Source organism: Girardinichthys multiradiatus, chromosome 9 (assembly GCF_021462225.1).
Source record: "Girardinichthys multiradiatus isolate DD_20200921_A chromosome 9, DD_fGirMul_XY1, whole genome shotgun sequence".
NCBI lineage: Eukaryota > Metazoa > Chordata > Actinopteri > Cyprinodontiformes > Goodeidae > Girardinichthys > Girardinichthys multiradiatus.
In genome coordinates this window covers 37,621,141-37,646,498 of record NC_061802.1, presented here as the reverse complement: position 1 = coordinate 37,646,498, position 25,358 = coordinate 37,621,141, and the positions used below count along the sequence as shown (strand labels likewise).

Below are 25,358 nucleotides of genomic sequence, written 5' to 3'. Positions count from 1 at the left end.
AGGTTTTACACGACAACACTTTCATCTCTAGGGTATAGAACCTGTCTTCTTTCTGAACTGTGTAGCTGGTCATAGCTACGGTGTTACTACTTGCAAATAATTGTTTGAACAGATGAACAGGCCACCTTTATCTGCAGATTGTACTCAAGAATGAACCAGGACACCCACAGTTATTTTCCTGATATATTGGTTGCCTCCCCATGATGTACCATAAGGAAACAACATATTTGAGATGTGCCGTAATGAATCTACAAGTATGCCTTCAGTTAATTCAAATGTTGTGAATTAGTTTCTTCAGGCTCACAAAGCACTGACGTCATTCGCTCAGCTTTCCCAAATTGTATGAAGGCATAGTGGTCTAAGTGCAAGTAATAAAAAAAATAAATAATCATTCTGTGATCTTTCAGGTATTTAGTAGAATAGAAATATGTTTGGTAACCCTAATTGACTGAGAACAGAAAATGTTTAGTGTGATTTAATGTCAGACATTATACCGTGTGTGTTAATATACACATTACAATCTGTTGCTGAAATAACATTAAATATTCATAGAAATCCTAATAAAACATAAAGAAAAACTGAAAAAAAAGGTTAAGGACGTTTCTTTAAAAATAAGTTAAACACTTCTACAGCTTATTTAATTTATACATTAGTTAAGAATGTGTGTACAGTACATGACATTAATTGGTAAGATTATAAGGTGCGAGATAAAGCAGTATGGTTCCCTAATTCCATCTATGATATCTTCTTCTATCTTAATGTGTTAAACCCTGCTTTCTTGTCTAAGATCTGTAATCTGGTGTTTGTTATTTATTTGTAACTCAACTGTTTCTTGCGTTCCAGGTAGTTGCTGAGATTTCACACAAGAAGAACAATGTCGCCAATTATGATTTGCCACGTTCAATTAATGCCGACACTGTGTTCTCATTTGTGCCTCCACCATGTAAGTCACCAAGCCGCAAGACGAAACCATTATGTTTATGTATACGTACATGTATATAAATACTAATTTAAAGTATGCTTAGATGCTCATATGTTTTTTTCCACAATTAATTTGCAGATTCAAACAAAATATGTGTCATTTAAAAAGCAGATGGATCATATTTAGATTGAACACAAAGGTTTTTTTAGGTGGATGTGGCCAAAAGGTAGCCTCCTGCTGTCCACATAACTCATCATGCAGCTGCACAAATGACTAATGGCACTCTGAGATTTTTTTTGAGAAGCTGCTACACATGTCAAAATATACAACCCTGTGGAGTAAAAGGACAGAGGTGAACACTGATAATTTGTGTGTATTTGTATGCTTCTAGCACATATATGGTTGCAATTCAGGTCTGTATTCAGCGAGGTGTCTGTAGTTCTATCCAGGCGGTGATCCATCAGGACTGTCAGTCAGTGGACTTCCTTATGGTTTTTTGGAGTGAATGAGATAGAAATCCAGAAGGACTTCCTGGCGAAAGCACACAGCTGAGGATATTACATATTTTCTTCTTCAAAGGTTCCAAAATAGAAGCTTTGGCCCCACTCTTACCCCTCATCCTGTGAGCCCCATATCGTGCAGCAAAGCCATGCCAGGGCTGGTAATGCAACCAAAATATCAAACATCCTGCTGTCTGCAGCTTTGAACAGAAAACTCTAGCTTTTAAGTGTATATTCATTTCTTTTCTCTGTGTAGAATACTCATGTTCTTTACAGGCCCAGTCTCCTCACAAATGCAAATTACTAACATGATAAAAACAGCCCTTGCAAAAAAACTAAAAATAAAAAAAAGAGCAGAGTGCTTGGTCTGCATATTGTAGCATGAAAAATGTGCTGAGCAGACTGGCTGTGGGGAACAGGGCAGAGGAAAAGACTAAGCCGTTTTTAATTTTTTTGTTTGTTTTTCATTGAGGTCACATCAGGTGCCAAATGGATTTTGTAGGTGCAGATGGTTCTGCAGAACTGTGCCATTACAGGGTTATACCTGAGGTTAAACCTGTGTCATTTATAAATGTAACAAAGGACTTAAGCTAAACTAAGGCAGCTTATGGATGTGTGCTGTAGCTTTTGCTTTCTTCAGCTGGTTAGTAGGTCACTACAGTCACTAACAGAGTTTAACCAAAGCTAAGCTTGTGTTTTTTTCTAAATAGGCTGCGACATAACCAAATATCCTGTATCAAGACCCATTAAAACACTTTAATTTTCCTGGTGTGTTTTTCCGTAATTCTCGAACTAAGCAGAGTAATTCTCGAATCAGTTCAGAATAACTTCTTAATTATTTTGTTTTTTAACAAATAGTATACAACACAATGGAACAAGAATTTCTTAAGGATCTTCTAAAGATTAGTGTGAAAAATTATTAAATAGAAACCACAAAATGGATAAGAAGAAAACAAAAACAATAGATAGAAACAAGTGCGATGTTAAGTGTATAATCTTAGCAAATTAACAGCATAAGGCAGAAAGCTCCGTGTGAAGGAGCCTGGTGGTTCTGCTTTCATAAAGTTTCATGAAGAGGGCGTGAGGAGTCTCTGACAATGTTCTGTTACCTGTTCCTGCCATTTCACTGAAACAGATTCTGGACAGAATGTAGTGCCAGTCCAATAACAGGTCCAATTCATTATTTAATCCAGAGCGGAGCATGTGGGGACAGTGGAAAAGAACGACTCTCTTTAACTGGAAGAAACCTCCAGCAGGACCCAAACAGTATCAGCCGCCATCTGCTGTGACTACTGTGGGTTTGAGAAGACAGAGTCAACACATAAAAACAGAGTACTGGTCCAAGAGCACTTTCAATGCTAAAGGAGAAAGTACATAGATTTAATGGCAGCATTAGCTTAGTTAGTGGCTTCATCTAGAAAAGAAACACTACTAAACAGGTAAGCACTGAGCCAGTTATACTCTCTATGGGCATAAAAGGAGAATACATTTTAGAATCAATTATTTGTAGCAGTAGTGTCATTAGCTTTGCACAGGAACACAGTGAGGTTGAACAGAATGACTGGACCAAGTGTTTGGATGAAGAAAACAATATTCCACCTGTCCAGTGGTGCTGTTTGACATGGTAAGGTCAATGGAAATCTGTATTCTGAGAAACTGAATGCTATTCCTTCTCCTTACTGCACAGCTGTTGATGCTGGTGATGCTGAGGGGTGTGTGCTCAGCTAGCGAATTCCAGAAGTTAATATATGTTGCATTCATGCTATTGTGAGTACTGGGAATTTGAGAGCATACAGTGCATTATATTCCTCCATTCTTAAGTGTGATCAGAAATTATTTGAAATTTTAGACTTGAGAATTCTTTGCCTTTTTATCAAAAACCAATGGCTCTGGTGTGTGCAGGCAACAAGGGGAAGGCAGGACATCCTTGCATAAGAAGAATATTATAGAGAAAAGCCAGTTAAGGAGTGTAGGATACCATAATATTTACTGTAGCAACATATTTTTATACTCTGGGAAGCAGCAACCATTAGTCTAAAGTGAAGTATCAGCTCCATCTAAGAGTCTGCAGCCGGCACCTCTGTGAAACATTAGTATGAGACAGAAAGCCACGCAAACAGTCTGCAGCCATTAGCCCTTAGCCATTTGCTCTGTCATATGCTGCCAAGCATAAAAGTATAGTCCTTATCAAACACTCACTGCAGGTAAAAACAATTACTCACGCTAACTTTGCAGGCATCTGTGTGGAGAAGCTGGTGCTTATTGTAAAGGCATGTTTATGTCTGCATGCTATTGTATGAAGCACGCACTGCTTGTTGTTTTTTCAGCATGCTTAAATGTGTAGCTCAGTATTCATGAGGTGTTTCATGCAGTGACCTCATCTTGTAATGAGTCGTCTCAGGTGCATGTTCATAATGAATCACACCACCTTCTTTTGCTTTGCTGTCTTTAAAGGAATCGCCTGAAGGCCCTCAGAACTACACTTTTAGCTTTGTTGTCTAAGACTTAAACGCTTGGTTCTTCCAGCATGTTTCCATCTGTTCTATATACCTTTTCTCTCATCTGTATGGCACTTCTGATTAAAAGAACATGTTCTAGTTTTCTCTCATATGAAGTGTAATTTGTTCCTCAGGGCAGCATAAAGATTTTGTGCAATGGCTCATATAATTATTCCTTCTGTTCCAAGTACTTAATTGTTCTTTATCTTGAAAAGCTGCACCAAGCTCTCACGTTAGGGGTCATTATTAGGAAAAAAAGAGAAGGTAGTATCCAGATGTTAATGTTTTTGTGCCACGTGCTTAATCTTGATTCTTGTGTGTGCATGCTGTTGTTCAGTGGAAGTTGAGTGTGTAATTTGGGGGTGATTGTTTTGCTAGCTGTCGTACAATTTGAGCAGTATCACAAGTTGGGTCATTAACTGCGAAGTGAGCGTTCTGTGAAGGTGATGGTTAGGACCTGCCACTTTTGTTGCTGTTATGTTGGGAGGCAACTCTAATTTTAATGCCTTAGAAGTTTTTACGCAATCCATTACTTTTGGTCTTTGGTTTTTCTTGGAATTGAGGACCAACATTCAAAATATTTTCAAAGAAAAATTTATTATATTGTGACTTACATTTCTTTTACATATTTCATGTATTTCTGAACCATTCACATCTTCATCCAAAAAGACAAAGGGCTTTGTATTGCCTTTTGTTTGCTAAATCTAATTGAACAACACCTAGTTGCTATTTAATAATGCTTAAAAAGACACCATATGCTGTGAGTACATTTAGGACACTGAAATCTATATCAAGTTGCTGTTACTGGGTTTACGTTTTTTTTTTTACCCAATATTAAAAAAATCATATCAGGGATGTCCAGATTAGGGTTGCCATGTTCTGGAAATTTTCAAACTGTAAACTTTAGTTTCATGATTGCATTCTATTTACCTCACCAAAGACGTTTTGGACGCTGCAGTATCCGTTTTCTTTGAAAGCACCGAAAGGTGGGAATGGTAATGTTCCTTCCTTGCCTTGGTCCGGCTGCTGTGGTGGGCTGTGTCCTGCCAGGCGTGTTGGGGGATCTGGAGGGGTCTTCCCTGCTTGATGCTGGGTTGTCTTTCTGCCGGGGGTAGATGGGGTCCCAGGCTTGGCCCAAGCGGCAAGGGATGGATGACGGTGTGGCTGGGTTGGGGGGGTTCGGTGCCCTGCGTCTCACCCTGTGCCTCAGGGGCTGCTATTGCCTATCTATCACCGGGGCCTATGGTTGTCCTGGAGGGGATGCCCTGTGTTTTTCTGCCTGGGACTGCTGTGGCCTTCTGGAGCAGAGTCTAGCTCTCCTTTGCGTCCCGAGAGTGCTGTGTATTGCCAGCATTTGCTGTTCTCGTCGCTCTAACAGCTGTTTAGCTCCAGGTGACAAACTCGCTTGCATAAACCCCCTCAACACAAACACACCTTTTGCTACACAAACGCTCATGCACACACACACACACACACACACACACACACACACACACGTGCACATGCACGCACACACACACACTGACACCTAGATAATCCCAAAGGTTGAAGGTCATACAAACACAGGTTACTAATGCATCCTGTGGCCTGCCTACATTGATGCTGGATCCAGACTTGATTTAAAGTATTAGGAATTTTTCTTGGGATATTCTTTTTGTAGAGCAAAAACTGCCCTGGCAACCTGCTTCTCACTATGATAGGCCTAAAATGCCAAGACAGGACACAGGAAAAAATAAAATAAAAAATGAAAGCTCACATATTTCATTTCAAGTGGAGTTCTCAGGTCAAGGTCAGCATTAATATGTTGCAACATAACGGCATCACTTGGTTGTAGGGGTATCCACATAGGGAATGCCGTGGTGCATTTCATCAGTTTGCATGTATCATTTGGGATCTTTAAACCGCATTGGATGCATCGTGCTGAAGCTCTCTGAGTTTGTATAGATTACAGAACTTCAGCTGGAGTGGTGGGCACCTACCAGACCATGAAAATAACAGAGGGGTATACTGGGATGCACGTCTGTAGTCTCCTTAAGAAAACTACTATAATTTCAAGACAGCGCACCTGAAATTTGCATTAGTTTATTTGTTTCTATAGATACTGTATATCAGACTTGCCACGTACAGCTATAGTCTTTAATATACTCACATATTGGCCCTGCTGTTTTTGTTCACAACACTTTGTTGAAGTGTTAGGCTAACGCCAGCATGTTTTCTCTCTGTAGTTACAAGTATTTGTGTACAGGCAAAATTTAAGGATAAAGTTGTTCTCCGGTTTTATAAATGTAGCAAGTTTTACTTCCTTCCATTGCCAGTTTGGGTGGTGGCAATTAAAAACAATCTAGTGTGTGTCAGAAATCAGTTTTCAATAGTAGTGAGTTACATATTTATATACATTTCTGCCTCTCTGCCTGCTCAGACGCTTTTCTCCTAAGCTCCCTGCTTGCTTGCATTCTTTTACTCCTAACTTTTTATCTCTTAGCCAAAATTACGGAAATATTGGACTAAAACAACTTCTTACCAGCGACTCCCAAGGATTATTATTATTATTATTTTATTTTTTTAAAGGACTTTGATATTTTTATAATCGAACTCGAAAGCAGGACAAATTGACGCCAGCTAATCAGCACAAAATGCCTCCCTTCACCACAGAGGACTTCGACAAACTTTTACAGCAATTGACTGTTTTGGAGATGAAAATCCATCGACTAGAAGTGAATGTGGAGATGAATATGGGGGTCAACGATGATTCAACTCTGCCTGTGATCCCAAACAGTGACAGCCAGCTCAACAACTCAGCCAGCTATCAGAACACTGAGAATAAACCTACCGGCAGACGCTGGCATGTTTTAGGGGCGTGCCCAAAAAATCAAGGTGGACGACTCACTGGAAGATCTCAGCAATTAAATAAATTAGAATTGCCAGAATTACAGAGAAATGCCCCCGTTTCCCCTGGGAAAAGGAGACTTTGACAGCGAGCTGCTGTCACAACAACTGATAGGAGAGAGACAGCTGGAAATTCCCCTCCAGAACAGATTTGCTCCACTACAGAATGAAAACCAGGAAAATGATCCATCTTCTGAGAACAATAAAAGGTTTGAGAACAACCTTCATTCTAAACAGTGTTTTCCTAAATTGCCAGCGAAAAAGCGCCCCACCAGACCAAGAACCCTAATGGTGGGCAACACAGCTGTGGATGGGATTAAAAACTTCTGCAACAAGAAAAACACAGAAGTTATGATTGGTACCAGTAACGTGGTCTCTGATATCTCAGAGAATATTCGTACAATCACAGAAAAGCGCCCGTCTCTAGAAACCTTATTATACACTGTGGAGCCATGGATGACGTGGCTAAGAAAAAATCAAAAAGACTGAAGGAGGATTTCACTCGTCTTCTGAATATTGTTGGAGGTCTCAATATCAAGGTGTTTCTCAGTAGACCCTTTGCACCAATTTTCTGTGGAGAAGAGGTTTTTTCCAGACTTCTGATGATTAATAAGTGGTTGAAAAAAACATGTGCCACCACACCTGTGAACTTCATTGACAACTTTAATATTTTTTGGGAAAAAAGACAACTCTTCAAGCAAGATGGTTTCTGTTTGAAGAAGCCAGGAGCCAGATGTCTTACATCTAATCTCTTCTATTCAGTAAATAATCCGCCAGCAGCTTCGACCTTCAGCAGAGAACATGGAGTATCACCAACAATGATAACGCTGCCTCCAACAGCTCCAGCAGAAACAATCAGCCAGTTGGCTGAGAAAGAGAAGTCATCACAAAAGGTGTCCCCGTCGAAATCCATAGGAGAAGTGGACCCCCCCATTATACCCCCATCCTCCCAGACCCAGACCGACACCCCCGGTAAACCCCCCTTACCCCAGACCCCGACCCAGACCACACAGAACTCCCCCATCTCCCCACTGAGCCCGCTTTTTGCTTTACTGGATTCTGATAACATGAAAGGAGCTCTTAAAATCGGGACCCAAATGGCTCTGACATCTTCTCCATTCAACACCCCCCGTGGCCGAGGCCCTGCTACTAAACCAACATCTTCCAAATGCCGCAGAGCCCCACCACCTCCTAATCTATCTCCTCCTAATCAGGACCTTCAAATCACATCTCTGTGATACAGTCTGGGCTCCAGTGGTAACTCTATCAGAAATGAGCATGTCCAGGAAAAACTTGGGCCCTTAACAGGAGATAATTGTAAAATCTCTGTGCTTATACGTGACAGAAAGAGCAAAGCCAAACGGATAAGAGACAGTAATAAACAATCAACAAAAGCCATAAACTGTCAGGTACAACAAGACACAGAGTTAATATCAGCAATTAAGTCATATAAACTGGCTTTACTGAACATTAGATCTCTGTCAGGAAAATCTTTTTTAATCAATGACTTCATTACTGACCACGATCTAGATGTTATGTTTTTAACAGAAATATGGTTACATGAATTTAATGAAGCTCCCATTCTGATAGAGGCAACGCCTCCGAACTACAATTTTGTTTGTGAGAGCTCTGCAATGGCTCAGTTTGCCAAAGAGACATGATAAGAAAACGCATCTTTAAGGACAGTGCTGCTGAAACCTTTAACCAGATTTACTCTTCTACCTCCACTTTGCCCTGGAACACTGTAGATGAGCTGGTAGATAACTTTCATTCTAAAATCTCAGACATCATTGATTCAACTGCTCCAATTAAAGTGAAAGTCGTTTCTGGGAAGAAAATGTCTCCGTGGAGAAGTGCTCCACCAGTCAAGTCAAAAAGCTGAACGCAGGTGGCGAAAGACTGGACTCCAGGTTCACTATATTATCTATAAAGAGAGACTATACAGATATAACCTACAACTGAAAAATGCAAGGGAGTACTTCTTTTCTGAGATCATCAGCAAAAACCTTAACAATGCTCGTGCATTATTTGCCACCGTCGACAGGTTAACAAACCCTCTTGTAACTGTAGCATCTGAAGTCCACTCTACCAGGACCTGCAATGAATTTGCTAAATTCTTTACTGAAAAAACCCAAAAGATCAGAGGGGCAGTCAGCACATCCACATCAACTCCATTACCAATGCTGTCTCCAACTAGAACTGATTTTGACAAAATTTCCCAATTTCACCAAATAAACTGCAAAATCTTAGAAGAAATCGTACAGCAACTAAGCTCTTCTTCCTGCTGTCTCGATCTTTTACCCACAGCTTTCCTTAAGAAAGCTTTGCCTGTAATAACATCTGATTTAACTCAAATAATAAACACGTCCCTTTTGTCAGGTGTTTTCCCCCAGGCCCGAAAAACAGCAATTATCAAACCTCTATTGAAAAAGAACAACTTGGACAAGCTGCTACTACAGAACAACAGGCCTATATCAAACCTCCCCTTCATCAGTAAGATAATTGAAAAAGCTGTGTTTCAACAGTTAAACAACTTCCTAACAACGACCAACCGTTTCGATGTCTTCCAGTCAGGCTTCCTGCTCACCACAGTACAGAGACTCCTCTTGTCAAGGTGTTCAATGACATCCGTATAAATGCAGACTGTGGAAGAACCACAGTGCTGGTATTATTGGACCTTAGTGCAGCATTCGACACTGTTGATCACTCCATTTTATTAGAGCGCCTGGAAAACTGGGTCGGCCTTTCTGGTACAGCACTCATCTGGTTTAAATCCTACTTGAAGGACGGACTTTTTTGTGTCAGTAGGTAACTTTACATCAGAGACCACAAAAATCACATGTGGCATTCCCCAAGGATCCATCTTAGGGCCCCTCCTATTCAATATCTACATGCTCCCCCTAACTCAGATTTTAATAAACAACAACATAAGTTATCATAACTATGCAGACGACACACAGCTATACGTTACGATGTCACCAGGTGACCATGAACCCATTCAAGCGCTGGGTAAATGCTTAGAAGAAATCAATGCATGGATGGACCAAAATGTTCTTCAGCTGAATCAAAACAAAACTGAAGTAATAATCTTTGGACCAAAGGAAGAGCGTTTAAAAGTTAGCACACAGCTTCAGTTAATACAGCTAGAAACCACCAGTCAGGCTCGAAACCTGGGTGTAGTGATGGACTCAGACCTGAACCTTCAGAGGCACATAAAGACAGTAACAAGGTCGGCCTTCTTTCACCTAAAGAACATCTCCAGGATTAAAGGACTAATGTCTCAGCAGGACCTTGAAAAACGAATGCGTTCATCTTTAGTAGAATTGATTACTGCAACGGTGTCTTCACAGGTCTGCCTAAAAAGTTGATCAGACAGCTGCAGTTGATCCAGAACGCTGCTGCCCGCATTCTCACTAGAACTAAGAAAGTGGAGCACATCACCCCGGTTCTAAAGTCCCTACACTGACTCCCTGTAGCTCAGAGAATAGACTTTAAAATACTTCTGTTAGTCTATAAATCACTGAATGGCTTAGCACCAAAATACATTACAGACTTGTTGTCAGTGTATCAACCACCCAGACCTCTCAGGTCTTCTGGCTCAAATCTACTCTGCATACCCAGAACCGGAACCAAACATGGAGAAGCAGCTTTTAGTTCTTATGCTCCACTAATCTGGAATAAACTGCCAGAAAACTGTAAAAGCGCCGAAACCCTAAGTTGCTTTAAATCAAGATTAAAAACTTATTTGTTTAGAGTGGCCTTTGACTGTGCCATCTAGGCATGATTAGTTGCATTTTCAGTCCAAATTTCCTTTCATTTTCTTGTCCATCATTCTATTCTATTCTCTTTATTTTATTTTATTTTACTTTTTTAAATTACCTCTGTTGTTTGATTTTATAATTTGATTTGTTTTTCTGTATCTGTGTTTATTTGCTTTGTAATTGTATGTACAGCGCTTTGAGTGTCTCGTTGTTGAAAAGCGCTATATAAATAAGCTTATCTTACCTTACCTTACATTTCTTAGTTTTGAAGGACCACTAACAAATTAAACAGTTCACATTTACAGGATGCTTGTTTTTTGCAGTCTGTGAATGAAAATGATTTCATATGCCTGATGCGTTATGTGCTTTTTTCTTCCTTCCAGCTTCCCTCTTCCAGTATTACCAATCGGTGTCCCCCATTAGCATGCAGGGCAGGTGAGTTTATTATTTTTTAAGGATAAAACAAGCAATAAAAAAAAAATAAGTTAAAGCCAAAAAATACTCACTTTGGTTTGATTTCTGTAGCAGTCGAAGTTTCTTTTTTGGCACTAGAGAATAAGACATTACTGCTCTCTCACTCTCTAACTTCATGAGATATTGCAGCGTATGGTGTTGCTCATCTGGACACAATAGCCAAATAAGGTAGAAATCAGATTAAAACCTTGTTTATGCCTAAAACCTCCTGTTTATCAGTATCTGAGACATCGCTCACTGTGCTCTTCTGATCTATGTCACAAACTGTCTGCAAACTCCCACACATTGACTCTTAATTTATACAACTAAGATCACAAGTGAGCCACATTGTACCCTAAACTCCCTCATTTTTTAATATAGACACAAATTCAGTCCCTCTCCAGTGTTGTTTGATGATAGGTTTGTTTCTTTTGGATGTTGTCTGTTTCCAGCTTGTCTCAATCTCTACATGTTTGTCTCTAAAGCTTCCTGTCTCTTTATCTTCTTTCTTTCCTAAATCCTTCTCTTTTCCTATCTCCTAATTTGTTGTATCTGACGCATTCCTGAATTCACTCTGCACTTTGTCCTGAAAATGTTTTTCTTCTCACATCTAAGTCCAGCTGCCAAATCCTCACATCCTCTAGGGACTTGCTGTTCCTATAAACTCTGCCAGCCATCTCCTGTACTTTATGAATCATTTCCGTTTTTTCATTCGTCTTTCCTTAAAAAAATTTTTTATTCTTAGACACACATGTACATCGTTTACACTAACAGTTTGTGCTTCACTTTGGCTGTCTAGTCTTTCACTTCAGGAAATTAGGAACGCCAGGTATTTCTGGCATTACCTGGTTGCTGGCTTACGATGCTTAATGCAAGGCCAGGTGCTGATCTGCCTCACATATATATTTTTAATACATTTACATTGTGCCATGTTTCAGAAAAGACTGTTATTGCTACATTATACTGCTATGTTATCTGGATGATGTTTTCAGTCTTTCACATTTTAAAATTTATTTTAAATCGATTGTAAGGTTTTATTTAAATTACCATTGGCTAGATGTCCCTCCTGCTTGTTCATGCCTATAAAAAAAATGCACAGCCTCTAATTTATTTGGAAACTTTTCAAAGTAATCACTTTGAAATGAACATGAAACAGTTTAGAATATTCATGTAATTCTGAGATATTTTAGATAAATAATTTCCTGAAACATTCATTTCGTAGTGGTTTACAAATGTATTTATACAACATGAAAATGCTTTCATTTAACCAATCCATTGTAGCTCTGGCTGTATGCTTAGGGTCGTTTTCCTGCTGGAAGGTGAACCTGTGCTTCAGTCTAAAGTCTTTTCTAGCCTTTACATGGTTTTGCTCTAGAATTGCCCTGTATTTTGCTCCATCTACCTATCTTTATATCTAGTCTGACAAGCTTCCCTATCCCTGTTGGAGAAAAGCTTCTCCCATAGCATGATGCTGCCACCACCATGTATTCTGGTTCGGATGGTTTGTTTAAGGGGATGTGCCGTGCTAGCTTTCCCCGGCACATAACGATTTGCACCTTTTTCTTTAGTCTTCATTATGGTGTTTGTTTGCTAACAGTTCTCTGAGGTCTTCTCAGAATACCTGTATTTATACAGAAAGGTTTGTTCATAAAACAAATTGAAAATAACGGATTTCCTTTAACTTCACAATGTGTGTAAGTCTATTAAAGTTGTGTCCAAAACTTAAAACTATAATTGATTTGATGTGTTTGCACCTGCTTAGCAATAAACTAAACATGCAATATCTTAATGTTGCCATTGCAGAGCTAAAACAAAAAGGGCCTCACACGTTTGCCTTATTAAAAGAATTGCAGTGTTTCTTAATTTTTTAGGGTTGATTGTTTTCTGTTTCATTGGTCTAGAAACAGTTTTTTCCTATTGCCAGAAACCAGAAAAGGATGAGTCACCTATATATAAAATGCTTGCTGTGCTTTGCCAAGATTAATGAATGGATGCTTTACTGCAACATTAAGTCCAAATTTCATTCTATCCTTGACAGTTGTTTGCTGTGAGCCACATGCCTGTCTAAACCCATCTTTAATTCATTCACTGTATTCCATTCATGAGCAATCCTTTATCTATTAATGCCTGAAATAAAAATAAACTTTAGATGTCTTGGACTGCTTGCAGTTAGATTTTTGGCACACCATGTTTTGGACTCACACCGCTGGAAGAGCTTCATACACTTTCACTTCCTCCTCAGTGCACTCGGAAGTTTTCTGTTGGAAGCAGTGAGGGTCCAAGCCATGTGGAGGGCAGAAGATCTTGCTGTATTCGTAATGTGCCCTCCATTCATTCTCTATGGGTTGGCAAGAGCACACAGTGCCTTCACAATGAGCCAGTCACTTCAAACACTTGGAAAACACAGCAGCACATTTGAAGAAGTGCTTTGATCATTATGTGGAGTTTTTCTTTTAAACTGATTCACTTGTGAATTTGTTTGCTTACACTGTTTGTCATTATCATAGTAATGATCTGAAACACTACATAAAATAGATGATATTTAGGAATACAGTGGATCAACAGCTAATGGCTGATGTCGAACTGTTTGCAGAACAGAGATGGCTCGGTGAATGTCTGGTTAAAATCTTTGAACGATTCCTTTAATTTTCTGTTTCAGAGACAACCTTGGGAACACTGATGAACCTTCAACTTCAATGTATCCATATTTAGTAGGTAAGGGACATACAGTGCATTCAAAACTCTACACACAATACCCACATTATGAAAATGTAAAAAGGTTTTCTTTTAGATTGTTGCAAATGTATTAATAATAAGAAATCATATTTACATAAGTATTTACAGTCTTTGTTTAATACTTTATCGAGCCACCTTTGATGGCAATTACAGCATCAAATCTTTTTGAATAGGATGCCACAAGCTTAGCACACCTATCTTTAGGTTGTTTCATCCATTCTTCGTTGCAGTACATCTCAAGCTACATCAGCCTGGATGGGAGATGTCTGTGTACAGCCATTTTCAGATCTCTCTAGAAATGTTCAATCAGATTCAAGTCTGGACTCTGGCTTGGCCACTCCAGGACATTCACAAAGTGGTTCTGAAGCCACTCCTTTGAGATCTTGGCTCTGTGCTTTGGGTCATTGTCCTGCTGAGAAACGAGCCGTTGACCCAGCCTGAGGTCAAGAGGACTCTGCAGCAGGTTTTCATGCAGGATGTCTCTGTATGTTGCTGCAGTCATCTTTTGCTCTATCCTGACTGGTCTGCCAGTTTCTGCTGCTGAAAAATATCCCCATGGCATGATGCTGCCACCACCATGCTTCACTGTAGGAATGGTATCAGCCTGGTGATGAGAGGTGCCTGGTATCCTTCAAACATGATGTCTGGCATTCACATCAAAGAGTTCAATCTTTGTCTCATCAGACCAGAGAATTTTGTTTCTCATGGTCTGAGAGTTATTTAGGTGTCTTTTGGTCAACTTCAGACAGGCTGCTATGTGCTTTAATTAAGGAGTGGCTTCTTCAGGCTACTCTACTATATAGACCTGATTAATGGATTGCTGCAGAGATGGTTGTCCTTCTGGAAGGTTCTTCTGTCTCCAAAGAAGAATGCTGGAGCGCTGACAGAGTGACCTTCAAGTTCTTGGTTACCTTCCTGACTAAGGCTCTCCTCTCAGTTAACTCTAGTAAGGGTCATGGTGGTTCCAAACTTCTTCCATTTACAAATGATGGAGGCCACTGTGCTCATTTGGACCTTCAAAGCAGCAGAATTTTTTTTGTATCCTTCCCCAGATTTGTGCCTCAAGACAATCCTGTCTCGGAGGTCTACAGACAATTCCTTTGACTTCTAAATTCTTTAAATTCAAAAACTAGGACACTATTATGTTTTCTAGCAAGATAATGATCCACAAAATACTAGTTTTGGATCAGATAAAGCAAGTTAATATTAACTTTTAGAAAGCACATCAGCTATATTGATAATTTGTGGAGATTGTGCAGCCTGCTAAGAGGCATTTAGCCAAACGGTGAGAGTGGATTTGATCATGTCTGCATTAGAAAAAATAAATCCAAACTTGTGCTTATGTTTTGTTATGTCATTCCACCCTTAAAAACAGCAGTTCAAATGCATCATTAAAAGCTTAAAAAACGTGTATAAGAAAACAGAGACATTTGCTTATGGTTATGAAAATGTAGGATTTAGAGTTAGAATCCAAAGGCAAATTTGGCACTGCTGAAGGTCTGATTGATTAATTTCTGAACCTGCCCTACATATTCTTTCTGAACTGTGATTGTGTGCTTTGTCTTAGTTAAAAAACTTAAAAGATTGTTTCCAAAGCAAATAACAACTGCAGGATTTTAAAAATACATAATTCATGTCTTAAGTAGAAGTGATGCAGTTACCTGCTCCTTTTGTTTATAGTCCTCCCTAGTCATTTGTCTGTTTTTGCTCTGTCCTTTGTGTTGGGTGTTTCATCTTTAATCCCAGGGAATATGGCAACAGATTCTACAATGATTGATGCTGCCAAGGCCTGGGAATGCTACATAAAGCAAAAACATGACAGAGACAGAGACCGATCCACAGAGCATGGCTGTGATAAAGGAAGAAGTTGCAAAGACAGAGACAGAGGAAAGAAGAGCTCTATCTCATCACACAACAGGTAGGTCTCAATGACTTATCATTATACCAAAAGTCTGTGTATTTGATTTGCAGAGAGTAAGCCTGATTTCCCTTTTTTGTATGGTGTGATGAACAACCACAAGTACAGTGTGCCCTCTCCTCTCCCATGTTACCTTTTCCATTCATGGGTGTTTCTACAAAAGATGAATACAAATCTGCAAAACAGCTGTGGGGTATGAGTATGGCAACATCCATCAGGAATATACACTGCTCAAAAAAATAAAGGGAACACTCAAATAACACATCCTAGATCTGAATGAATGAAATATTCTCATTGAATACTTTGTTCTGTATAAAGTTGAATGTGCTGACAACAAAATCACACAAAAACATCAATGGAAATAAAATTTATTAACCAATGGAGGCCTGGATTTGGAGTCACACACAAAATTTAAGTGGAAAAACACACTACAGGCTGATCCAAATTTGATGTAATCTCATCTCATCTCGGTACCTAATGGCAGTCAGGCTACTTCTGGCGAACACATGGAGGGCCGTGCGCCCCTCCAAAGAAATGCCACCCCACATCATTACTGACCCACTGCCAAACTGGTCATGCTGAAGGATGTTTGAGGCAGCAGATCGCTCTCCACGGTGTCTCCAGACTCTGTCATGTCTATCACATGTGCTCAGTGTGAACCTGCTTTCATCTGTGAAGAGCACAGGGTGCCAGTGGTGAATTTGCCAATCCTGGTGTTCTCTGGCAAATGCCAAGCGTCCTGCACGGTGTTGGGCTGTGAGCATGACCCCCATTTGTGGACGTCGGGCCCTCATAACATCCTCATGGAGTCGGTTTCTGACAGTTTGTGCAGACACATGTACATTTGTGGCCTGCTGGAGGTCATTTTGCAGGGCTCTGGCAGTGCTCCTCCTGTTCCTCCTTGCACAAAGGTGGAGGTAGTGGTCCTGCTGCTGGGTTGTTGCCCTCCTACGGCCTCCTCCACGTCTCCTGGTGTACTGGCCTGTCTCCTGGTAGCGCCTCCAGGCTCTGGACACTACGCTGACAGACACAGCAAACCTTCTTTCCACAGCTCGCATTGATGTGCCATCCTGGATGAGCTGCACTACCTGAACCACTTGTGTGGGTTGTAGAGTCCGTCTCATGCTGCCACGAGTGTGAAAACACCACCAACATTCAAAAGGGACCAAAACATCAGCCAGAAAGCAGAGGTACTGAGAAGTGGTCTATGGTCTCCACCTGCAGAACCACTCCTTTATTGAGTGTCTTGCTAATCGCCAAAGATTTCCCCCTGTTGTCTATTCCATTTGAACAACAGCATGAGAAATTGATTGTCAATCAGTGTTGCTTCCTAAGTGGACAGTTTGATTTCACAGAGGTTTGATTTACTTGGAGTTATATTGTCTTGTTTAAGTGTTCCCTTTATTTTTTTTAGCAGTGTATTTCTGAGAACTGAGGGAACACAAGAGAAAACAGGATTAACTGTTGGACTTGGGATTGAAATCATGTTGGCATCCAAAAGTGTAATTTTTCAGCCTGACTCCTGAGCAGTTGATTAAAGCACTTTCAGTGTCACTCAGTTCAAAGCATGAAGCTGAAAAGAAAATGTAGAAAATCAAGTATGTAAATTATGAATACAAACTGAGCTAAATTGTTTCCATGCAGCATAACTAAGGGGATTTTTTGTTTTAGCTATCCAATTGATTGCTGTAATATAAACCAGAGGAACGTTGTGGAAAAATATACAGCTGTTTGCTGTGAAATGAGGTAATAAACAGATGTATTAACTGACTTTAGCCAAGATATAATTACATGTTCACTCTCTTGGAGAGACTTTGGCCTCTTCCTCTGTGGGAGTTACAGATGAAAAGAGTCAACCTGTTTTTACCCCTAAATTTCACGTAGTACCCTACTACCCTGCTGCCTGACAGGGACAGTGCTACTGTACGTAACCTCAGGCACTCTCATGAGGGCATTAGCTGTATCCTGCCCTACATTTCCTCTACACTCTGAGCATTGACCAGTCACCCGATGTCTGTTTAATTATCATCTATGCAGGCAGCTACCAGCATATTATTTCCTCTTCCTTGCACACTGCTCAGGTGATCTAAGTCTCGTACCTACTGAATGAAAGAAAACGCTTGCTTAAAAAAACATAAACTATAAACTGTATGTGAGAAAGGGTCACATAAGTTCTCTCATGAATATATATAATATGGTAGTCATTCCAGTTCCTTAGCTTTGATTTAGCTTGAGTCATTAGTCACTAACTGTTTCATGCCCCTAAATACTAATACATTGAACCCCCCCCCCCCCCCCAGTGATTATAATACAGCAATGTTTATTCAGCATCTTACAAAAGTAAAGTCTTTAACTTTTTCATGCTTTTGCCACATTGTCACTAATGCATTATAATTAATTTTAGGAAGTTGTGTATGTTTTTGAAGTGAAAACAAAATGACACATGGGTTAATTTTTTTTTTTTCACAAATTAATATCTAAAAGAGTGGATTTCCGGTTTAAACCAATATCCTAAGCCTTGAACATCTTATTGCGCTTCGAGCATCATGTTTCTAAAAAGAAAAGACTATGACACAACTGCAACCTGACCATGACTGTCCACCTAAACAGACTGGCTGGACAAGAAGAGCATTACTCAGAGAAGCAAAGAGCCATGGTAGCTTTAGAGGAGCATTGGAGATCCACAGCTCAGGTTGGGGAATATGTTGACAAGGTACACAGCAAACATTAGGAAGAAGGTGCTCTAGTCAGATGAGACCAAAACTGAACTTTCTTTCCTACAAGCAAAATGCTATGTGACTTGGAAAACTAACTCTGAACATCACCTTGAACACTCCATTCCCACTGTGAATTATGTAAAGTTGTAGTCAGAGTTGATGGTAGAATGGACACAGCTGCAAAAGACCTGAAACTAGAACTGAGGCTCACCTTCAAACAGGACAACAATACAGTGAAAAGGTTTAGATCAAAGTATATTCATGTATTAGAATGGCCCAGTCAAAGTCCAGAAACTCCTTTCTTTAGAAATGCAAATCTGGTAGAGGCATACCCCAAAAAAGCTGCACCTACAGTTGATGGCTGTATGTAAATACACACTACGCTTTTAAGATTTTTACTTGTGAAAAGGTTTAAAACCCATGTATTATTCTTCTTCTACTGTGGAATAAAATGCTTGTTTTACTTGGTTGAAAAGCTTGAGGCAGAACAAATAAATAAATGAACAAGGCACGGTGAGCATTCATTTTGCTAATAATGTTAAAAATGTGCTAGGTGCTGTGTCAACTTTTTTTAAATTAGCCTTTATGTAAATTAGACACACTGTGCCCCTAAATTGTTCCTACACAGTCCAGAGTTTCACCTTTCATCGATGTTCCTAATTGACAGAGAGGGTGTTTCCTCTTTACATCGATAAGTCCTTATTTATACTTAAACCCCAGGACAGTGTTGTAGGTGAGGCGAGGGAGGTAGGACATGGGGACAGTCGGGAAGCTCTAGTCTAACTGCATAAGACAGGAAAAACAGGACTCACATGTGTGTGACAGGCACTATGGGAATACTCAGGAGATTTCACTACTACTGCTTCATATTTATTCTCGTGCCTTCTGCCTTTTGTGTGTGCTACTCATACAATCTGGGCTCTGCTGACAAGTTTGCCCTACATTCTCTTCACACGATCAGGCTTCACACTGTGTATCACACATGAGCTTATGCACAGTGTTATCTGTTTTCAGTTACTCTGATTTATGACTGCGTTTTGGATTATTTTTAGCCTGGAACTGGAAATCATTGTGTATAACTGTGTGTGAAATGAAGAGAAGCAGATGGAGCGTTCCATCTCTTTGTTGGTTCTCATTGTTTACTGAAATGATAAGGGTAGATGCTGCATGGCAGATTTATGCTGACTGGCGTGCATTTCTTGTGCTGAGTCACACACAGACCATAAGTTACTGCCCAGTGGTTGTTGCTCAGTTGATTTTAGTGTTGAGCTATTGGTTTTCAGCTGCAGTTATGAAAGCCTGCCTTAGATTTACCACCACCAATAATGTATTACATGAGGCTAAAATTCGAATAAAGACTAAGTGATATACTATACATCTCTCTGACACACTTTCCCTTTTCTTGTGGGCACAAGCTGAACACCTGATTGGCCATTTGGTCAACACTTGTGATGTGACTGTAAATCTCAGCTTAGGATCATGAACGTAGCTCATTTCAGCTAGCACCACTTCTGTCTGTCTTATCAACTCTTTCTTGGACACTTATGGCCACATATGCAGGAAACAATGGTGACACCCAATATTTTTTGATCAAATATATTTATATATGTGATGTTTACACAAAAAATTTTAAATTTTAATTATCATCTAGCTTAATTATTTGTTGAGAAAAATTGAACATGTACAGTGCCTTGCAAAAGTATTCGGCCCCCTTAAACTTGTCAACCTCTTGCCACATTTCAGGCTTCAAACATAAAGATATAAAATTCTAATTTTTTGTGAAGAATCAACAACAAGTGAGACACAATCTTGAAGTGGAATTAAATTTATTGGATGTGTCAAACTTTTTTAACAAATAAAAAACTGAAAAGTGGGGCGTGCAATATTATGCGGCCCCCATGCGTTAATACTTTGACCTATTCCATTGTAAATTTGGCTTTATGTTTTGGATCATTGTCTTGTTGGAAGATAAATCTCCGTCCCAGTCTCAGGTCTCTTGCAGACTCCAACAGGTTTTCTTCCAGAATGGTCCTGTATTTGGCCCCATCCATCTTCCCATCAATTTTGACCATCTTCCCTGTCCCTGCTGATGAAAAGCAGGCCCAAACCATGATGTTGCCACCACCATGTTTGACAGCGGGGATGGTGTGTTCAGGGTGATGAGCTGTGTTGTTTTTACACCAAACATATAGTTTTGCATTGTGGCCAAACAGTTTGATTTTGGTTTCATCTGACCAGAGCACCTTCTTCCACATGTTTGGTGTGTCTCCCAGGTGGCTTGTGGCAAACTTTAAACGAGACTTTTTATGGATATCTTTGAGAAATGGCTTTCTTCTTGCCACTCTTCCATAAAGGCCAGATTTGTGCAGTGTACGACTGATTGTTGTCCTATGGACAGACTCTCCCACCTCAGCTGTAGATCTCTGCAGTTCATCCAGAGTGATCATGGGCCTCTTGGCTGCATCTCTGATCAGTCTTCTCCTTGTTCGAGATGAAAGTTTAGAGGGACGGTCAGGTCTTAGTAGATTTGCAGTGGTCTGATACTCCTTCCATTTCAATATGATTGCTTGCACAGTGCTCCTTGGGATGTTTAAAGCTTGGGAAATCTTTTTCTATCCAAATCCGGCTTTAAACATTTCCACAACAATATCTTGAACCTGCCTGGTGTGTTCCTTGGTCTTCATGATGCTCTCTGTGCTTTGAACAGAACCCTGAGACTATCACAGAGCAGGTGCATTTATACGGAGACTTGATTACACACAGGTGGATTCTAATTATCATCATCAGTCATTTGAGACAACATTGGATCATTCAGAGATCCTCACTGAACTTCTGGAGTGAGTGTGCTGCACTGAAAGTAAAGGGGCCGAATAATATTGCACGCCCCACTTTTCAGTTTTTTATTTGTTAAAAAAGTTTGACACATCCAATAAATTTCATTCCATTTCACGATTGTGTCCCACTTGTTGATTCTTCACAAAAAATTAGAATTTTATATCTTTATGTTTGAAGCCTGAAATGTGGCAAGATGTTGACCAGTTCAAGGAGGCCGAATACTTTCGCAAGACACTGTAATTGTCTGACTTAAGTTTGATGATAGTTTATCAGGGATATTCTCTGTGAAATGAGGAAAATATTCTCCTGCTGAAAGTTGCAGTAGAATCATCCCATCGATGCCAAAATAAGAACACTGCTAATTCTAAGTAACAAATGGTAATATCATCTTGTACCAGTCAACAATTGTTTTAACTTTTTTAAATTAATACACCTTAAAAAAACTATTGTTCTCTTCCTCATCAGAAACTGACATGATATGTTCCAACATAAGCTGAGAGAAGCACGGGAAAATTGTTTTCTTGATTTCCATCAGCTGCTTTTGTGCCACATGCTGCTTTCAACCTGGCTTCAGTGCCTGTTGGCTTCAGTGCCTGTCTTGGGTTCTGCACATTCTTACACCAACATCTGTCTTTACTTTCCCTCTTTTCAAATTGGTTTAGGCCTTAATGTGACACACTGTTCCCTTTGTCCCAAAGTCATGCAAAGTATGCCCTTTCATTTTCTAGGGGCAGTAGCTCAATCCTTACTCTGAGTTATGAACCTATAATGCATGCTTATCCTTGCATGCAGCACTACTAATTCTGTTTGTTTGCAATATGGACTTAAGTCTTTGTTGATGTGGAGGTAGGGACAAATAAATGGAGTAGGTAACTGTAATATGGTTGTATGGATGTGAGTCTACATGTCTGTTTTAATTTTAGCTCTGTGGATTGACAACCTACTGTATATCTCTCAACCAGTATAAGGAGTACTCTGCTGCTCCTGCAAGGGGTTCCCTTTTCCTAATACCATTACAAATCTGATTATATTTCACAAAAACTGTTTTTGATCCAGCTGCAGTGCCTTTTTTCAAACCCCTTGAACTTTATCAATATGAAGGACCAACACAATGTAGTGAAGTGGAAGAACAATTCAGTTATTTTTACAAATAAAAATGTGAATGTGTGGTATTCATACTCATATAGAACCCCTGAGTCAATAATTTGTAGAACCACCTTTCACTGCAATTACACCTGCAAGTCTTTAGGGGTATCTCTCTACCGGCTTTGCACAACCAATGACTGACATTTTTTCTCATTCTTCTTTGCAAAATAGCTCAAGCTGGGTCATGCTGGATTGATGATGATTGATAGCTTCCCAAAGGTTCTCAAATAAATGTATGTCTGGACTTTGACTGGGTCTTTCTTATTTGTAGATATGTTTTGATCTCAACCATTCCATTTTAGATATGGCTGGATGTTTAGGGTCGTTGTCCTACCACCCCTGTCTTTTACAGGTTTCCATCCATCCACCAACTCTGACCAACTTCCCTGTCACTGCTGAAGGAAAGCATCTCAAAAGCATGATGCTGAAACCACTTGTTCCTAACAAGGTGACTAACGGAGGCAATTAGTGATGCCAGAATTTATTTGGGATATCAGAGTTCTAGGTTTTTTTACAGGTATGAAATGGAAGGTGGATGGATGAAATCGAGGTATGAATTGGCAAAGGGGGGCAAATTTTCTGATCCTGTCCCAAAATTACAAAACCTTAAGTTCAGCTGTAAAAATGACAAGCTATTATAACTACACTGAAAAACAAACTACCAACAATAAGTTTTCAATAAATTTTTATTAATGTTTTTTTACTGTTTTTCAGTGCTGTCTGCTCTGTTGCGCCTGTGGGTGGAGGCTGGGGTGGCATTGTGCCTTGCCATCGCTGCGAGCTATGTGGTGGAGGACAGGGTGTCTTCCTAGGCTTTTCGGGGGTGGAGCTAATCTGTGGGGGTGTACCCCTGTGGGAAGGGGATTCATGGTGTTTGGGTCCAGGGGCATGTGTTCAATATCTGTGTCCTGGTTGGGGGTGGTCCTGGGGGTGATTCATGTTGGGGTTCATAGGGTGTGGGGAGTTCATGGGGTTGAGATCGGAATTCATTGGGGGGTTGGGACTGTTTCATCCTGGGACAGCTCTGATTGGTGGGCTGGTTTGGACCAGGTAGGCCCCTTTTTTGTACCTGGCCAACTCTCCAGATGGGGATGCGGGTCGTTGGGAGCTGGGGTTGGAGCGGATGGTTGGGGTCTGGTTCGGGGTCGCTCGGGTTCAGGAGGTGCGGGCACTAGTCTGGGCTGGTCCCGGGGTGGTCTGCCTGTCTCCAACCCGGAAGGAAGAGAACCACCTCCTGGGTCCTAGACCTGGAAGTATAGAGTATGTGAGTGTGAGTGAGGGTACGACATCCATTATTGTGTATCTTTATGTTGGGTGTGAGTGTTTTTATGTGTACTAATGTGGATGGGAATGTGTGATTGTGACTGTGTGTGCCTGTTTGTGTGACAGGTTGGGTCTTGGGCTGCTCCCTCTTCTGGATCAGTTTAGGCCCCCCATCAAATATGGTGCCTATTTCCTCCCCGCCACACTCCCTGCTGGTAGCTGGTGTCTCTGCCTGCTGGTGTATTGGTGGTTCTCAGTGTATGGGGCTGGGTGCTTTGGCGTGTATTGACTCACTCCCGGTGGCTGCTTGCCGGGGCCTGGGCCTCTGCTTGGGAAGCAATGTGCCCCGGGGTCTCAGGTCTCTGGGTCCACGGCTGCTCTGGCGCAGACGGCTGCCGGTGGGGCCTGTGGGCTCGTCGATGCAGCTCCCTGGTGCTTCTGCACTGTGCCTGATGGTGGTTCACCTGGGGCTCTCCTCTCTCTGGCAGTAGTCCTCCCAGGGTTCCTGTGGTCTGGGGTGTCCATTAGATGTGGCTCAGATCTCCTCCAAGTCTGCCTCGGAGGGCAGGTCTATGGCTCGTCACATTCACTATTGCATATTTTTATGGAGAAACTTCATATACACAAGCATGCTCACACTTACACCCACAGGTGTTTAGATTCAGGTGTTAACAGATACACAGATGTTCTATATTTAGCCACAGTTACCAGTAAATACATCTTGCATTCTTTAGTACGGTGCACTTTTTGGTAACAATGCTGTTGTTTTATATGTTTCTGGAGGTGTAGAAGGTGTAGAAGCAGTCTTCTAGGGTGTAATCTTGTATTCTCTTCACCCTTCTTTCTCTCCTCTATTATTTTCTCCTCTATTCTTTTTGCCCGACCTCTCTCTCTTTCTTGCTTCTTTTTTTTTCCTTGTCGTTTCCGTCTCCGTGTCCATTGCAAATGAAATAATTCCAAAGCACTTTCTAAGAAAGTTTCTTATTATTGATGTTTGAGTTGCTTTAAAATAAAAATGTTCAGGTATTACTCAAAATCCTACAGGTTAAAATGAGACTGTCTACTATTAATTCATTTATTAAATACAATGTTGTGAAAAACTTACAGAGCTCTTCTTTTTGTGTGTGTTACGTATATGTTTTAGATCCCCAACTGTGGTAACTTAATATTTCACTTGTGAGCTGCAACTGCTTACTTCTATTTTCCTAGCTGAGAGCTCACAGCTGTGTTCAGGAACAAATGAAGGTCCGGCTCTCTAGATAATTGTCATGATTGCACTCTCATTTGTGGAGTGCTGTCATGACATTTGAGTTTATTTTTTTAGCCTTCACCCACACAATAGTAAACAAAGGCTATCATTTGAACAGCATTAGCTGCATCTGTTTACTCGTCCGACTGAATAGAAAGTTATTCTTCATCTATACTTTTTTATAACTAATATATATATAAAGCATCACCTGTTTTTTGTCCCCCAGTGTTGAAAAGTTGGTCATTTGCTTTTTCTGGTAGGTGTGTTCCTTTTAAGAACAAGTCTTTGGATCCCCATGAAGACTCTGCTAATGTCCCTGACAACAAGAGTCAGATCACTTGGTATTCAACTAAATATAATATTTTTTTACCTTCTGATCTGTGATCTGTAGAGCTAATTAAATAAGACTTTGTTACCTGCCCTGTATAATGATGTTGACTGATTGACACAAATTACAACTTATTGATATTATGA

General features: G+C 40.4%; 1 protein-coding gene across 1 annotated transcript in view; it reads left to right on the top strand.

Moving 5' to 3' along the window:
* The window catches only part of fip1l1a (FIP1 like 1a (S. cerevisiae)), a 34,751-nt gene that overhangs the window by 7,072 nt on the left and 2,321 nt on the right, over nt 1–25,358 (top strand). The window contains exons 7-10 of the mRNA XM_047374575.1: nt 844–943; nt 10,951–11,002; nt 13,680–13,735; nt 15,503–15,674. Of these exons, the coding sequence (XP_047230531.1) occupies nt 844–943; nt 10,951–11,002; nt 13,680–13,735; nt 15,503–15,674 (380 nt within the window). The remainder of the gene's footprint in view (nt 1–843; nt 944–10,950; nt 11,003–13,679; nt 13,736–15,502; nt 15,675–25,358) is intronic.